The 18,716-nt window shown below is 37.1% G+C and overlaps 1 protein-coding gene across 1 annotated transcript in view; it reads right to left on the reverse strand.

Annotated features, from left to right (window-relative positions):
* Positions 1-1,436: 1,436 nt before the first annotated feature.
* Positions 1,437-18,716, reverse strand: part of LOC131077029 (uncharacterized) — a 116,790-nt gene continuing 99,510 nt past the window's right edge. The window contains exon 14 of the mRNA XM_058014388.2: positions 1,437-1,607. Coding sequence (XP_057870371.2) covers positions 1,563-1,607 — 45 coding nt within the window. The 3' untranslated portion in view covers positions 1,437-1,562. The remainder of the gene's footprint in view (positions 1,608-18,716) is intronic.

Here is an 18,716-nt window from a genome sequence, read left to right on the forward strand (position 1 = left end):
TATTACATCTGCTATTATGGTATTTGGTTTATGCATTCTGGCATAAGGTTCTGTGAGTTTAAAGTTTTATAATTTGTTGACAACTTATTCACCCCCTCCCTCACCTCTCAGGTGTCCATCTGTTATCCTAACATTAACTTCAATGGATTATGAATAATTGGGAATATATAAATTAGCTTAATACATAGACATAACCTCCAATGCATTTTGGTAATGTATTATATATATAAATTAGCTTAATAATTAGAAATAAATAGGCATAACCCAATTACCCTCTTTCCAAAAGCCACAATTAGCTTATACAACCTTAAAAATATTGTCTCAAGGAAGTACGAATGGCGAGTAACTTCAAGGTATGATGTCCATCTATTGCATTGATATTACTACAACACTCAATCAAAATGGGTGGGCTACTGAAACAAGGTGTCTAGCCGCAATTTGGGGACACCCGGATACGTACATTCGACGGTGAGACACTTAAATCTCTATTCAAGCCAACATGGTTGCAGTCCATATCCGAATTAACACCATTGACATGGTTAGCAAGTTTGAGATCTAGCATTCGCTTTTGCTCTTTTTATATAGTGATCTAAAGAAAATAACAATATAGTTCGTTCCCCTTGAAGTGATTACTTATCCAAAGGTAGGCCCTCTAAAAAGAAAAAGAAGATATTGTTATTCCTTTGACACCCAAGATCCACGAAGGTGAGGAGAGAGGAAACTTTCATAACACCTTACGGTTCTAATTTAAAAAATAAAGGTAGGTCTAGTTTTGATCACCCAAGTTTGCACAACGGGGGAGCATACACCTACTACCTTTTCAAACATGAAAAACAAGTTATTTTACCAATACTCTAATCAAGTACAATTATAACCTGTGATAAAATATAAATTTTAACAAATGAACCTAGGAAACCATTGGTTAGTAGTTGTCAAAGTTGTCTTTGATCAGCATAAACAAGTTGCACAAATGTTAGTGGTTAGACTAAAATTAAAAAACCATAAGCACAGGTGGAGATTTCGATCTGCGCGAACACTAATTGTCAGTCTGAGATGTTGATTTATAGAAAATAGAAAAATAACATAAATGAGATTACAACATAATTTTTTGTATTTTTTTTATTTTTGTATTTTTTTTTGTCTTTTTCAAAATAAACGGAACCAGAAAATAGAAGTTAACTTGTCCTAAACAAAAGTTAGAGTAGAAAGAAAACAACAAAAACACTTTTTTACCAAAGCAGAGGAACCAATGGACGAGCCTAGATGCCAAACAATGGAGATGATGATCCACAAGTGGAGACATCGGTTTACAACACTACAACAAACAGTTTGTCCAAAAGTTTGAAAAATAACTGCAACATAAGCTTGTTAAAGTGATTTAATGGATATTAACATTATAAAAGTGTTGCATTCGCCAGTGTGTCAATAGGAAACCCAATAAAATAGACTAATATGGTGAAAAAGGACTACAAACTTAATAAAATTGATACAAAATAGAACTATCAACATAAACTAGGTGGAGACACAGATTTGGGGGTGCAGATGTCGAAGAGCAGAGATGTTCAGGTGTAGTGGCAAATACCGTTTCGCAACCTGGGACGTAAAAACTTCACAAAAAAAGCAAATTTGATTAGTAACAAAGGGACGTGGGTCCCACCAAGTGTGCCAAATGAAAGCGATGAAAATTGATAACTAAATATATCCAAAAACATCAAAATGAATGTAAACACACTAGTTATACCTTCACACCTTCTTGATTAAGCCAAAAATGGATGCACCCTACTCCATTTGATTTGCTCTTTTGGATTATTTTAATATGTGGATTTATCTCAAATAGAATAACAAAAGGATTTGGACGAAAATTCCGACATAATGAGGGCATGATTGCAAGTGATGGATTTGTGAAGGGAGAAGGCTCCCATTTATAGATTTTTTAGGGCTAGGAATGACTTAGAGTTCATGTTTACACTTGATGTTATTGACTTTTCAGTTGTATGTGTGTAAATATGGATGTTCTTCATTTAAGAAAAGGTTATCATGATGTCATGTGTGACTCTCTTTCATGGTTTAGTGGGAATTCTTGACGGTGATCTGTATTCACTATTGGATGGTGGATGACCTTCAGAGTGTGCAGATGTTGGAGAAGTCCTTAGATCTTGTTGTTGTAGAAGGGTCTTTAACATTTGTAGGTTCGTCATATGGTTATCTTCATGGTGATTGAGGATGGTTTGACATCTTGGAGCAATGGAGGACTCTTGGAGTCTTTGGTTGAGGTGTGGTTTATGCTTTCATTTCACATGTTTTCATGGTTGTTATTATGTGATGGTTTACTCTTGATTACACATTAGAATTTTGGCATGGTATAGCTATTTGTTATGTTCATATGGAGCATGTGATCTCCTGGGAGATGGTTAGGTCATGATGTCGTGTTTATGTTCTTGATTCCAGGGTTGGAGCTTTGACATTTGGTGGTTCTCTTTGTATTAAGTGCATGATCATTTGCTTGATTACTTCATGATGGTGCTATGTTGCATTTGGAGTTTGGCATGGATTGGTCAGTTATAAGTGCTCATGGATACATTGAGACATAGGTGATAATAGTATTCTATTGTGATTAGAGACATGTGTTGGGACAGTTGATGGTTTCAACAAGAAGACTGAGGAGCACTCACTCGGTATGGACTTGAGAGGAGCACTCACTCGGTATGGACTTGAGAGAAAATTGTTCTTAGTGTGAGTCATGATGACTTGGTTAGCTTGATGAGCATTCTCATTCCCCACTCTTCGTCTACTCAGCAGGTTACAATCTCTTGAATATCTTATTTGCAAGTTCTCGGTGGGAAGATTGAGATGGAAAAACTCCAAATCTCCAAAATCTAGCCCTTTACATTATGTCTCAACCTTGTAGTGCTTCTAGTTGTGAGTGCAACCATAATTTGTATGATGTCATTTGAACAACTAAGTGTAATAAGTTAACTCAACAATGCTTATTGACCTAGTTTTTGTGTAATAAAACATCTGGCTTCACACAAGAAAGGTGAAAAACGAATAAAAGTATCCTATTGATTTGGACAACACTAATCGCAATAGTGGCTAGCTCGTGCAAGATGATGAACCCTTTATCAAGGGTGAGATTGTTGATTTCAAGAGGTAGGCTATGTAGGATGTATTTGTAGCAAAAGCAAGGGATACTAGATCGTCACTGGATGACATTTATTTGGCAAAGGAATCATTTGTTAGACTTGTGTGATTATTGTCATTGTTGTCATTGATGTCAAATCTAGTTATCCGGATCAACCAAATATGGTATGTTTTTGGAAGCAGTTTGGTATTGATGGAAGGTATGAGATATGAAGTTCGAGTTATTTTCAAAAGATCCTTATCTCCAAAATTTTGAGTTATGCTTATTTTGGTTTGTATCATGTTTTGGTATCAACTGTGTATGTTCCAATATCAGTGGTGTCAGTGGTAGTTGTATTTTGGAGTTAGGAGTTGTTGTGCTTGGAGTTTTGTGCTTATGTGTTTGTATCTATGGGTCTGGTAGACCCTTGTTCTATTCTGACAATTAAGGTATATGCATTGGTAAATGAATTGAGTGAAGGAAGCATGTAGGAGATCTTGTGGAAGCCGACTTTGTTATCATGTTTTTTGGTTAAGGCTTTATTGGATAACGTGTTGATCCAAGCAGCATATTGTTGTTTGTAATTAGGGCTGGTGGATTCCAATTGCTTTGGGCAACATTGGAATCTGCCTCCATCATACAGGGCCAAGCCCAATACACCTCGGCTCTCACCTAAAAGGCTCCCACGCTACACTCAAACACAACACACCTCCTTGCTAGGGTCGACCCTATCCAATTCAATTAAAAGGAATCAATATAATTAATAATATGTAATTGCAAAGAAGACCGACATGTTAAGGAGTAATATGTCTCCTATAAATGTAACATATGCTTCTCATTATCATCATTCAATTCAAGCAAATGAAAATCATATTCGGTGAAAGCGAACTTTATATTAAGGCATTTGGCAACAGCGAACTCCGCCAGATCTTCAACAGTAGACAGCGAACTCCTTTAGGTAGCAGCAGATCTTCAATAGGAGACAACGAACTTCTTTAGGTTGCAGCAGATCTTCAATAGGAAACAACAAACTCCATCAGATATCAGCAAATCCCTAATTGAAGGCAGCGAACTTCATAAGAGGCAGCAGACCATCTCCAAAATATAGCGAACTCCATTAAAGGACTGTGACCTAATTGAAAGGTGTTGCTACCCTTGCTGCACACAGAAAATCTGATGAGGAGGACTACAAATTGCAATCTTCTTTAGCAAGCTAATTTAGAAGTCTTCTATCTCTTCTACCTTGTGACTGCAACCTCCATACTCCAGATAAGTGTGTAATGTTCAGTTGAATTCAAAATCATAATTAGATCTAAGGATCCTTTGGCTGGGTTTTTCCTCGTAGGAGGTTTTCCCAGGGTAACTGTGTTTTGTTTTTTGCATTTCATTTCCTTTATTATGCTTAAGTCTGGAAAACAATAAATTAATTAACCTAATTCTAATTTTCTGAGTTTTATTCAATCTGAAAGTATTAAAATTTAACATGGTATCAGAGCTAATTGGTTAGATCAATCTTCAGACTTAAAATTCAGTACACCTTTATTTCCAGATTGCTGTAGCATTTGCAGATCAGGTCAATGGGGCTAAAAGTTGAAGATAGGCTTGATGGGAATCTAAATTTTACTACATGGAAAGTTCGAATCAAGTTGGCTCTTGAGGAAGAAGATCTTCTCCAATTCATAGAAGCGAAAGAGCTAATTGAGCCTTCGGATGCAGTTGAGTTAAAACAATTCAAAAAGGATGTTGTCAAGGCCAGGAAGATTCTCATTGATTCAGTCAAAGACCACCTCGTCACCTCTATTGCCTCATTCACCACTGCAAGGGAAATGTTCAGTCATCTACAAGGTACATATGAAGTTAACAATCTTAGTAGGGCAATTACGTTAAGACAACAACTACTTAATATCAAAATGGCTAAAGAAGATTCTGTTATTTCCTACTTCATGAAAATTTTAGATCTAAAGAATCAACTAGGTTTAATTGGCCATAACATGGAAGACAAAGACCTTGTCATGATTGCCCTCAATGGCCTACCTCACTCATTGGAGTCATTTATCCAAACCATAAGTGGCCAATCTGAGTTACCTACTCTTGATCGCCTTAAGAATGATTGCATCCAAGAACAGTCTCGCCTCATCACAAGGTGTCAATCCAAGAACCCCCATGTAGATGATCATCACATGCTTGCAGCTCAATGCAAAAAAAAAAGGGGAAATTGGAAGCAACCTTATCCTAAAAGTAATAGGGAATCCAGATCATTTAGTTCCCACCACCGTTGGAAGAAACCAAGAGATACGTCGTGTGTGCGATGTTTTAGATGTGACAAATTCGGTCACTATGCTAAGGAATGTCAGTTTAACCCTAACCAAAATGAAGCCAACCTAAATGAAGTCTCAGAACAAAATGATGACTTCTTATTCATCTCCGCTTTATCTAGTAGTGTTCCCTCAGATAGCAATTCATGGTTGATTGACAGTGGTGCCTCCAGACACATCACAGGTTACTATGATCACCTTTCAGGCCTAGTAGAAAAGGATACCAGCCTTCACGTGGTGATTGGTGATGACGATCGTTATTCGGTAAGAAGTTCTGGCTCTACTTCTCTAAAGTTAGATTCTGGTATTTCCTTGCATCTCAGTGATATATTGTTTGTTCCTGGAATTAAAAGAAACCTAATTTCCATTTCTGCTCTAGAAGATAAAGGTTATCAAATTGCATTCTCTAAGGGAAAAGTTCTTGCTTGGTCTAAGAAAGATAGTTTTAAATTTGCTCGTATAATTGGTCATAGATATGATAGTCTTTATAAGCTCTCTAATAACCCTATTCAAGCCCTCATTAATGAGGCTCCGGAATCCTGTGAGTTATGGCATAGAAGACTTGGACATCTACATTATCAAGCCCTTCCATCTCTTGAAAGGTTAGTTAAAGGTATGCCTAAACTCAGTCAAGTTCATGATAACACTTGTAAAGGTTGTGCTATTGGTAAGAATGTTAAAAGTCCATTTCATAAAAGTGAAAATAGAGCTAAAGACAAACTAGAACTTGTTCACTCTGATTTATGTGGTCCCATGTCTATAGCATCTCCTAGTAGATTTCTTTATTATGTAATCTTCATAGATGATTTCTCTAGGAAAACTTGGATCTACTTCTTGAAATCCAAAGAATCTGATGAAGTCTTAAGCAAATTTAAGGAGTTTAAAGCATTAACTGAAAACTTCTCTAGCAAAAGGATTAAATGTTTAAGATCTGACAATGGAGGTGAGTATACCTCCGGTAGCTTTTATGATTTTTGTGTTGAGTCAGGAATTAAGAGGGAGTTTTGTGTTCCATACAATCCTCAACAAAATGGTGTTGTTGAAAGAAAGAATAGGACCATTGTAGAGGCTGCAAAGGCTATGATCCACGATCAAGACTTGCAAACTTTTCTATGGGCTGAGGCTTCTAGAACAGCAGTATATATCCAGAATAGATGTCCTCATCGTGCTCTAAAGAACATGACCCCGGAAGAAGCCTTCACGGGATCCAAACCAGACATTAGTCACCTCAGAATCTTTGGAAGTCTCATCTATGTTCATGTGCCCAAGGAAAAGCGATCAAAGTTGGAACCCTCCAGAAAGAAAGGCATGCTAGTCGGATACAGTGAATCCTCCAAGGCATTCAGGATTTACATCCCAGGACAAAGGTATGCTGAGGTAAGTAGGGATGTTACATTTGAAGAAGACATTGCTTTTAAGAAATCGAAAGGCTCTTGTGTTATTGATGAATCTAATGATAATCAAAATATAAACGTTGATACTAACCCTGAGATTCAGAGGGAGCAAGTTGAATCTCCACCTCAGGATAATCATGATGATCCTCCAAAACCCATAAATCCCACTGATATTCCTAGTGACATTGTCGTTACCAAAAAGAGGCCACTTTGGGTAAGAAACACCATTCAAGAAGCTGAAAGATTTGCTACTCCAAGTGGCACCTTCCGTGAAACTAAGAGACCTCGGGTATTTTCCAACTACGTTTCTTTAATGTGTAATCAAATTGAAACTGAACCTTGCAATGTTGAAGAAGCCTTAAGTCATCATGCCTGGAAGCTTGCTATGGATGAAGAGTATCAGTCAATCATCAAGAATGATGTTTGGGACCTTGTGCCCAGACCCAAAGGTAAATCTGTTGTTTCCTCTAAATGGTTATTTAAAATTCAACATAATGTCGATGGTAGTATTGAAAAATATAAGGCTAAATTTGTAGCGCGTGGTTTTTCCCAAAAGGAAGGCATAGACTATGAAGAAACATTTGCTCCTGTTGCTAGATATACTTCCATTAGAACAATAATTGCTATTACTACTGCTAAGGATTGGAAACTACATCAGATGGATGTTAAGACTGCCTTTCTCAATGGTGTCATTGAGGAAGAAGTCTATATTGAGCAACCTGAGGGATATGAGATCTAGGATAGATTAACCCATGTGTGCAGGTTAAAGAAAGCTTTGTATGGTCTTAAACAAGCTCCTCGTGCTTGGTATGAAAGAATTGATAAATATTTGCTAAATCTAGGCTTTTGTAAAAATGATGTTGACCCTAACATTTACTTTAAAGTAGCCAATGATGAAATGCTAATCCTAGTTCTTTATGTGGATGATTTATTTCTTACTGGTAAAGATGAACTTATTATTAGATGCAAGAAAGAATTAGCTTCAGAATTTGAAATGAAAGATTTAGGTCTAATGCATTATTTTCTAGGTCTAGAAGTATGGCAAAGATCTAACGAAATCTTTCTAAGTCAAGGAAAGTATACTATTGACATTTTGAAAAGATTTAGAATGATGGATTGTAAATCAATGTCTACTCCTATGGAATCTAACTTAAAGAAGTTAAGTGTTTCTACAGCTAACTCTGAATTTGCAGATCCATCCGAGTACCGACAGTTGATTGGATCACTGATGTATCTAGTTAACACTAGACCAGACATATGTTTTGCTGTGAATGCTCTCAGTCAGTTCATGAGTTTGCCCAAGCATGTTCACCTTGTTACAGCCAAGCATATTCTAAGATACTTGCGGGGCACAGTTGGCTTTGGGCTGAAGTATCCACGTAACACTCCAATAACCTTGGAAGGTTATTCTAATGCAGACTGGGTTGGAAGCGTCAAAGACAGGAAAAGCACCTCCGGTATTTGTTTCAGCTTGGGTTCTGCAGTGATCTCTTGGGCTTGCAGAAAACTATCCTCAGTGGCATTGAGTACTGCTGAAGCTGAGTATATTGCAGCAAGTGTAGCATCCAGAGAAGCAGTGTGGCTTCGTAAGCTTCTTGCTGGGCTGTTTGGTCAGCCATGGGACCCTACAGTTATTCACTATGATAACCAGAGTTGTATTAAAATGTCTATCAATCCAATGTTTCATGACAGGTCAAAACATTTGGAAACCCATTATCATTTTATTCGGGATATGGTGCAAAGGGGTGCCATTCAGTTGAAATACGTCAGCACTGATGAGCAGGTTGCAGATATTCTTACCAAGCCTCTATCCAAAGTGAAGTTTGTGTACTTCAAGGATAGACTTGGTATTGTAGAAAATGAGACTCCGATTGAGAGGGAGTCTCAAGTCAGTGATACTTTGTATTGTATAAAACCACCCTTTACGAGCAATGTAAGGTGGTAGTGTAAACTTCTCAAGGAGAAGTATAATTCTTAACCATCCTCTGTGGGCAATGTAAGATGGTGTTGTAAATGTTAACCACCCTCTACGGGCAATGTAAGGTGGTATTGTAAACTTCTCAGGGAGAAGTGTAATTATTAACCATCCTCTGTGGGCAATGTAAGATGGTATTGTAAAAAGAAGTGTAATTGTTAAACCATCCTCTGTGGGCAATGTAAGATGGTATTGTAACCTTTGACCATCCTCTGCGGGCAATGTAAGATGGTATTGTAACCTTTGACCATCCTCTTCGAGCAATGTAAGATGGTAGAAAAGGATCCTCTCCACCCTCTATGAGCAATGCAAGGTGGATCCAGTCTATGCTTGTGTGCAAGCTGGAAGATTATGATTATGATTCTATTCCCTAATTAAGAGGGAGTGTTGTTTGTAATTAGGCCTGGCGGATTCCAATTGCCTTGGGCAACATTGGAATCCGCCTCCATCATATAGGGCCAGGCCCAATACACCTCAGCTCTCACCTAAAAGGCTCCCACGCTACACTCAAACACAACACGCCTCCTTGATAGGGCCGACCCTATCCAATTCAATTAAAAGGAATCAATATAATTAATAATATGTAATTGCAAAGAAGGTCGACATGTTAAGGAGTACTATGTCTCCTATAAATGTAACATATGCTTCTCATTATCATCATTCAATTCAAGCAGATGAAAATCATATTCGGTGAAAGCGAACTTTATATTAAGGCATTTGGCAACAACAAACTCCACCAGATCTTCAATAGTAGACAGCGAACTCCTTTAGGTAGCAGCAAATCTTCAATAGGAGACAGCGAACTTCTTTAGGTTGCAGCAAATCTTCAATAGGAAACAGCGAACTCCATCAGATATCAGCAGATCCCTAATTGAAGGCAGCGAACTTCATAAGAGGCAGCAGACCATCTCCAAAATATACCGAACTCCATTAAAGGACTGTGACCTAATTGAAAGGTGTTGCTACCCTTGCTGCACACAGAAAATCTGATGAGGAGGACTACAAATTGCAATTTTCTTTAGAAAGCTAATTAAGAAGTCTTCTATCTCTTCTACCTTGTGACTTCAACCTCCATACTCCAGATAAGTGTGTAATGTTCAGTTGAATTCAAAATCATAATCAGATCTGAGGATCCTTTGGCTGGGTTTTTCCTCCTAGGAGGTTTTCCCAGGGTAACTATGTCTTGTCTTTTGCATTTCATTTCCTTTATTATGCTTAAGTCTGGAAAACAATAAATGAATTAACCTAATTCTAATTTTTTGAGTTTTATTCAATCTGAAAGAACTAAAATTTAACAATTATTATTTGTGCTTGGCCGAGATATTATCTTGGTGCATGTGCTTACCAGTATGTATATATATTCAGCATTATGCGTGTGTGGTGATAAGGTAGTGGAGAAAAATGTGAGTGCAGTGAATAGCAGAGTCAAAGAAGTGCAAGTAGGAGAAGCAACAAAGGTATATAAGAGTCAAAGTATAGACAGTGTTGCAGTAATCCTTTACCGGATCTGCTGCAAGTGATTGGTTCAATAAAATAGTTCAGTAATCCCTCACTAGACTTGCTACAGGTATTTGAGGACAATAGAACAGAGATCCTTTATCGTATTTGTTGTGTGTTTTGTGAGTTGTTATCTGAGCTTAATCTGGAACTGAGCCTCATGCATTAGGAGATGCAATTTTCCTCAATTCAACTACTTCTCTATTGCAGTGAGTCGCTTTTGTGATCTGGCAGTGAGCCATTCAACAATGAGCCATGCCTTTTGCAAACACCATATAACTAGTTATATAATCTTGAGAGCTAACACTCTATGGTTTTTCCCATTTGGGTTTTCCACGTATAAAATCTGGTGTTCTATTTGTGGTTGTGTTATTTGTTTATTCTACATTTTGGTATTTCATGTTGATGAGTTAAATTGATGAAATTGACATATCAGTAAAAGCTTAAAAGGTGTGGAAAGTTTTAAATTATGTGGGAATACTGATCCCCCCCGCCCTCAATATTTTGCTCCATTCAACCATTTCAACATCATTGCCATCTAGAAACAAGGTGGAGCCATAGGCACAATCTTCTAGGCCAAATGGTAAGCCACAACTAAGTGTGAGGATTAGACCCTCCATAGCCCAGTTTTCACGAGAATAGGTAAGAGAAAATTGTAAAAACTTGCAATGTTTTACTTGCCTAGTTATGCAATTTATAATGATGATTTTGAAAGACAATCATCATAAATTCATAATAGTTGTCAATTAACAAGTAGCTATTGTATCTAACTTTGTATGATGTGATTTGGTAATTCATTTGTGTTCCAAAATCAAATTTAATAGAACACAAATCCCACTGGCACTCATTTGATATATTTTGTAATTGAATATATATATATATATATATAAAGAAATTCAAATACTTTTCCAAGTTGTTGACTATTTGTTGATTCAAAGTACTCGCCAAGTCCTATTCTATGAATTATGGTCCTCACTATCTCCAAGAGCATTAGTCGCATGGTTTTAGTTTTCCCTTAACTAAGGGTGTGCTCCAACTAGGTACGGGTTGAGATAAATCATCATATTCCTCACTCAAATCAAATATGTCATCAATGCTCTCTAGGAGGTAGATATCAAGAAGCATTTCATCTTTAGATGTCTCACTTACTACGAGATTCAAGGAAGATATTACTACCTCTATAGGGACTTAAGCAAAAAATGTTTGCCCTTTATCTTTGGGAGGCCCTCTCCTTCACTGCAATTTATTACATGGGGTATCTCTAGATTCAAGAGCCCCTAAATTGATCACCTCCTAGCACAACCAAGAGACTTAACAACTCTGAACAAACTTTGGTTACTACTACCTTTGACATAGACACGAATAGAATTATGAGACAACATTTCTCACAACTTTTGCCCCAAGATTCTCCCCCTCAACATCATGGTTCAACTTCTTCCCAATGACACATTTGGGTCCATTCTCATCGGCATAGATCTAGACCAAACGCATATTACAAACTCTTTCACAAATACAAGGGTTACTTCAACCTTGGATGTTATGTGTGATCTTGGGGGGGATACCTTGCTCAACCCTCTCAACCTTCAACACTCCTTGATGGGCATTATTAAATCTTCTAATGGTCCCTTCATAGTGATAGATGATGACACCAATAATTCCAACATTTTTAACCCAATTAATAATACTCAATTATCTCCAATTTTCCTCAACATTTTCTCTTTGGGATTCTTATTCCCCCCTTCTTGGCTATTTGTAGTTTCTTGACCACTTTTGTTGATGGTCCCTCATTTTTTTGTATTTTCTTTGGTTTTGCTCTTCCTCTTTGTGGGGTCTTTCTATGTTTCTATTCCTAGAGTTTTCTATTATAAATTGTTTTACTCGCGAGTCTCATTGACCTACTTTTGGTCATCCATGGACTTTAATATTACTTTTTGTTTCTTTCTTTCCTTCTTTCTATTGCTTTATGGCATATCCTTTGAAAAAGCCTTGAACCTTGACCAATCTTGGTGACTTGGGTTCGATTCATTCCTCAAAAACTACTACTACTACTACTATGACTACTGCCATTGTTACTACTACCACCACCACTACTACTGATGTTTATAATATGGACATAATGAATATGGTAAATGCCTTACAAAATGAATATTTAAATTTTTTTATGTTTTAAAATTTCTTCTATTTTTTAATTATTAAAGTCACCAAGATTGGTCAAGGTAGTAGTAGTAGTAGTGATGGTGGTGGTAGTGGTGGTTTTGAATATTCATTATGTCCATATTATAAACATCAGTAGTAGTGGTGGTGGTAGTAGTAGTAGTAGTAGTAGTAGTAGTAGTAGTGAATATGGAAAATTCCTTACAAAATGAATATTTAAATTTTTTTATGTTTTGAAATTTCTTCTATTTTTTTAATTATTAAAGTCACCAAGATTGGTAGTGATGGTGGTGGTAGTGGTGGTTTTGAATATTCATTATGTCCATATTATAAACATCAGTGGTGGTGGTGGTGGTGGTGGTGGTGGCAATAGCAGTGGCAGTGGTAGTGGTAATAGCAATGGCAATGGTAGTGGTGGTGGTGGTGGTGGTGGTAGTAGCACCAACAACAGTAGGAGTAGGAATAGTCGTCATCATCGTTGTAATGATGGTAGTAGTAGTAGTAGTAGTAGTAGTAGTAGTAGTCGTCGTCGTCGTCGTCGTCGTGGCAATAGCAGTGGCAGTGGTAGTGGTAATAGCAATGGCAGTGGTGGTGGTGGTGGTGGTGGTGGTGGTAGTAGCACCAACAACAGTAGGAGTAGGAGTAGTCGTCATCATCGTTGCAATGATGGTAGTCGTAGTGGAGGTAGTGGTAATCATAGTAGTAGTCATGATGGTGGTGGCGGTGGTGTTAGTGGAAGTTGTGGTAGTCATGGTAGTGGCAATAGCAGTGGTAGTGGTAGTGGTGGTGGTGGTAGTAGCACCAACAGCAGCAGCAATAGTAGTAGTAGTAGTAGTAGTAGTAGTAGTAGTCGTCGTCATCATCGTTGTAATGATGGTAGTCATAGTTGAGGTAGTGGTAGTGGTGGTAGTGGTAGTTGTAGTAACAGTAGTGGTGGTAGTGGTGGTGGTGGTACTAGTAGTAGTGTGTTATGGTGGTGGTGGTGGTAGTGGTAGTTGTAGTAACAGTAGTGGTGGTAGTGGTGGTGGTGGTACTAGTAGTAGTGTGTTATGGTGGTGGTGGTGGTACTAGTAGTAGTGTGTTAGTAGTCGTAAAGATAGTGGTGGTGGTGGTGGTGGTGGTGGTGGTGGCAATAATAGAAATAGTAGCAATAGTAGTGGTTGTAGTAATGGTGGTGGTGGTGGTAGTGGCAGTGGTAGTGGTGGTGGTGGTGGTAGTAGTCCTAGTAACAGTGATAATAGTTGTAGTAGTCATAGTAGTCATAGTAATAGTAGTAGTAGTAGTAGTCGTCGTGGTAGTAGTGGTAGTAGTAGGTACTAGTGGTAATAGTGATAGTGCTAGTAGTGAGTGTTAGTGGTAGATGTGGAAGTAGTGGTAGTAGTAGTATTAGTCATAGTAGGGGCAGTAGTAGTCGTCGCAGTAGTGGTAGTGGTAGTGGTAGTGGTAGTGGTACTAGTGGTGGTGGTGGTGGTGGTGGTGGTAATAATGGTAGTGATAGTTATTACAACTAAGTGGTGGTGGTGGGCAACATCTATGCAACACCTAAAATACACCTTTCTAGTTATTAATTAGTTAAAAATCATATACAACTTATTTAATTATTAATTAATTAATAAATGCAATCAAAGGTGCATCCAAGATGCTACATAGATATTTCAGTGGTAATAATAATAATAATAATAATAATAATAATAATAATGCAGTCTTGCAGTGACCCTGCAAGGTCTTCCCCGCTTGACTCTTCTTTGAAAGTTCCTAATGATAGTGTTGCTTGGACGGTTGTTTGTTGTAGGAGGAAAGGAAAATCTAACCCCCTTTCCCAAGCCCCCCCTAGTCAAGTTCCGGGTTTTTCTCCCCTCTCTTGATTTGAGCTGGGTTGTTGATGGTTTGATAGATCAGTTTGGCCTATTCGACTTTGCTTTTTGGGATTTGCTCCCCTGGTTGGTCTTTTTAATATTGATAGCCTTTGGCTTTGTAAAGGGTCAGCGCCCTCTTTAACGCTGCTTTCTTTTTAATCAAAACAATAATAAATATAACAACAACAACAATAATAATATTAATAATAATAGTAGACATAGTAATAATAATTGTGGTATACTATGATGTAGTATACATCATACACTCTATACTTACCACAAGTGTTTATTATAATATTTCTAATCCAATAAAGTATAAACAATGTAAGAAAACAATCTCTTCTAACAACATCAAGTTTTTCATCAAGTCAATTCATAAGCCCCTGGCTGCCCATAAAGTTTTAGGGAGAACCATAGAACTATAGCTTGGGGGGGGAGTCCTAAAATGTGGTACCAAATTTGATACATATTTGTTGTGTTTGGTATTTGAGCATTCTAAATTAGACCACTGTGTTTAGTGTAAATTTGATGGTAACCATTTCTTGTACTTTGCATTGTATGTTGATGATATGTTATTCATTGAAAAAGGGAAACGTATGATTTCAGAACTAAAGTCTCAGCTTAAAAGATATTAGTGTAGCAAAACACATTCTTGGGATGAAAATTAGAAGAGATAGAGTGAATAGAAAGCTCTGGCTAGGCCAGAGTAAGTATGTGAATTCAATTTTATAGAGGTTTAACATGCATGATTGTAGACCATTATGTGTTCCCTTTACATTTGGAACAAAATTATTTGTTTAAGATTGTCCTATGTCCCCATCAAAGATGGAAGACATGAGTAGAGTGCCTTACTTGTAATGTCCCCTACCTGGTTAGAATAATTAATCTATTTCAATATACTAAAATTGATGGAGAGACTAAACATGAAGTCAGACAGTAATATTCTTCAATTTATTAGTTATTAACAAGTACTAATGCATTTTCTTCATTAAACAATTAATTTTGTTATCCCTCTTATTGACTATTTCCTAAGAGTTCTTTTGGATTTTTTTTTTATCTGATATTATTATTGTCCTGATCAAGACATCTGCCACTGTTTGTAGCCTATATTAACCTTGTTATTAAATTTTGCATCAAAACATTATCGGACTTCACATATTAAGCATGCATACTAAGCATATCCCATGCATACCACCAAGAACACAGATGTTACTACCTGTAATTCAATAACAGTTCTGATCTAATCTGATCCAACTGTGGTAACTGGATGAACTGCTAGATATTTTTTATAGCCTCTCTTTACTGTCCTAACTTTTTTTATATCATCCTCCTCCTCCATAAAAGGGACATAGCCTTTGGGATTATATCTCTTTCCAAATAGGATGTCTTCTATTCGTTAATTACTAATCACACCGCTTCCTTGCTATTATGGCTATCGATGTAGCCTTTGGTAATTAATCTATACCTTTTCATTAATTGATGTCCATTTTTTATTTTTATTTTCTTCATAAGCATTAATCGCACCTCTTGTTACTAGTCACTAATCTTACCATTATTTCCAAACAAATTATAATTAACTAAGTCATTATATCCTTTGCATCGGGTGCTACTTCAGATCAATTCTTACATTCATTTGATATTTCTCTCCTTCAAAATAATGATTAGGGGAAAGGATCCAGTAGTTGAACACGTTCCAATTCTTGTGATAGAAGTTATTGATTTAATACCCCCATACTTGCTAATTTAATGTCCAATTTTTGTACAACATTCCACCAATAGTTGTGACTTTAAAGTTGATATTGCTATGATGAGTACCCATAATTAAATGAAATATACCATTTGTTGTAAAAAGCAACCAATCATGTGATGCCACATTAGTTGTACAAGTATTGGGTCCCTTTTGCACACCTATTGGTCTCATTTTTTGGGGGGGCTGTTTTGAACACCATGGCAAAAATCATGCTGATGTGGCATCATATTTGATAATGTGGCCCTGAAACCTTAGTTATAAGTAGGGGACTTGCCAAGTAAGTTGCTCTAAAAAAATTCGAAGCAATTTGAAATTTCCACATAAGATTTTGAAAAGCGTGAAACGGTCCTCTCCCCTATGCTTCATTGTTTAATTAAACCATCCAAAGACTAAAATCGTATTTCATCAATCCTTGCTTCTACATTAAGGAATTGTTGTATCTACCACAATCGCTGATCTGAAGTCTATCTACTGTGCATTATGGTAATCGAACCATCTATTTCTCGAGTCACTTGTCTTCTTGTCTTAATCGCATTACTTGCATATACCAATACAAAGTCACTGAAGATAATGATCAAACCATTCCATAAATAATATAGGAACCATCGTAATTAATATCTACTCATGATCTCCATAGAAATGGTCAAAATCAATATTTACTACCTTAATAATGTCATTCATAAGTGATCATAAGCACATGACTTTAATAAATTTATCACAATATAATATTAAACAATAGATAAATCTCTTACTCAACACCCATTGCATAGTTGACTATTCGATAATGTACATATGAATTAACAAATCCATTATTATATCACATAACAAGTAACAATTATGTGGGATAGCATCAAACCTGGCAGCACCTAGGCCTCAAATGGGCTCGGGTAGGAAGTTTGTTGGCAGCTACTGTGCAGCTTGGCTCTTCACCTACCAATTGCATTCTCTCGAAAGTTTCCAAAGCCTTTTCAACGACTCCAATTTGTGCCCATCTTACGCATACTAAGCAATCATGGCAGCCATGCGTCCACATTTCTTTTGCAGTAGGAGGGCAGACGTTGGTTGGGCTCTACACATTCCAACAACTTGCTTGGAAGCTTCTAAACCTCCTTGACAAATTTGTATCATGCCTCTCTTTATCACAATCATTATTTCCAAGCTCCCATTTGGCATAGACAAACAGAATGCTAGCGCCGATTGTAGATTTTGGCTCTACAAATTCTCATTGCATTTGCTTCACAGTTTAAAAAGATTTTCATCGAATCCCTTTTTGTGAATCACTGGACACCATAACTATTTACGAACCCAATTCCTTAAACGTTTGATCCACCTTTCAACTCCCCCTCACTCAGTCTCTTTTATCTCAAGTACCTATAATCTCCTTTTCCGCAGTCAGGGTGAGTGTGCTTGCAATGGTTGTGGAATGTAGCTTACACCTGCCAATAGTATCTACTCAAAAAAAAATTCCAATCCTTTCCCAAATCCCCCCTCTTCATATCTTCTTCTTCACCTTTTTTTATGTGTTCCATCCGACCATTTCTTATCATTTGCTCTCTTCATAGGCTTCCTTAATGTCCATGCTTTTGTCAGGAATCCCATACTGGTGTCCTTCTCAAGTGTACTCATGAATTAAAATTTGTGAAGGGAGGCCATACTGTGTAGCCATAGACCCATGCACAGCCCATACCTCATTAAATGCATTGCTTGCCACCCTCTTTTCCTATCGTGGCACCCTTACCCAGGCCATCTATCTCCAAGTCTACTATCCTTCAAGCTTGATTGCGTGGGATGTGACAGCACTTACAAAGGCTTGGTAGAAACATATAAATCCTTAGGTATTTTCATAATAATTAACCATTCTCTGATTTCATTTATCAAAGCATAGTCTGATTTCCTAATATGAGGAAAATGGAAGAGTAATAGACCTCACATCGTCTATAATTCATAGATTAAGAGGGGAAAAAAAAAAGCTAAATTAAATAAAATGGGAAACCACGTGCATGCTTACTTGCCTTCATTTTCTAACAAAAACATAGTTAGCTTTCCTCATGATTTTATTCTCTACAAATCATAACTAAATTTTTATCCTCTTTTTGCAATAAAACTATTTGTGTGATAGTTTTTTCACCCTTGTTTTGCAACATAACTTTTCTCATGACTAGTCTTTCTTTGGCAATTGCACATCTTGGAGTCTCCCATGGTATTCTAGAAAATATGCCCTTCTATGCCAATGTTTTCAAGCAGACAAAACATCAACTATCCATTTGTTCCAAGAGACAAATTTTCCACTTTTCATAGCTATCCCAAAGACGAATGGCATCCCCAAATGTTACCACAATTATTTAGCATTTTTGGGATAGTTTTGGAACAGCACTGAGAAAATCTAAGGGGCAAGGGGCAACAAGGGGTGTTTTTAAGGTGCCACATCCCCAAAATATCCCTAGTACAAGTATGCTTCCAAAAGGGCAATGGACATGTCCCCATATATTATAGCTTGTATGCCTTTCCCCAACCTCAAATAAGCCCTAGATGCTTTACTTGATCGAAACATGCCTTGAAAGATCAATTATTCATTTGTCTATCCTCGCTTCAATATTTTTCTTTATACCCTAGTTGACACATCCATCTTTCTCAACATGCTTGAAAATCTCCTC

Source organism: Cryptomeria japonica, chromosome 9 (assembly GCF_030272615.1).
Source record: "Cryptomeria japonica chromosome 9, Sugi_1.0, whole genome shotgun sequence".
NCBI classification, from domain to species: Eukaryota; Viridiplantae; Streptophyta; class Pinopsida; order Cupressales; family Cupressaceae; genus Cryptomeria; species Cryptomeria japonica.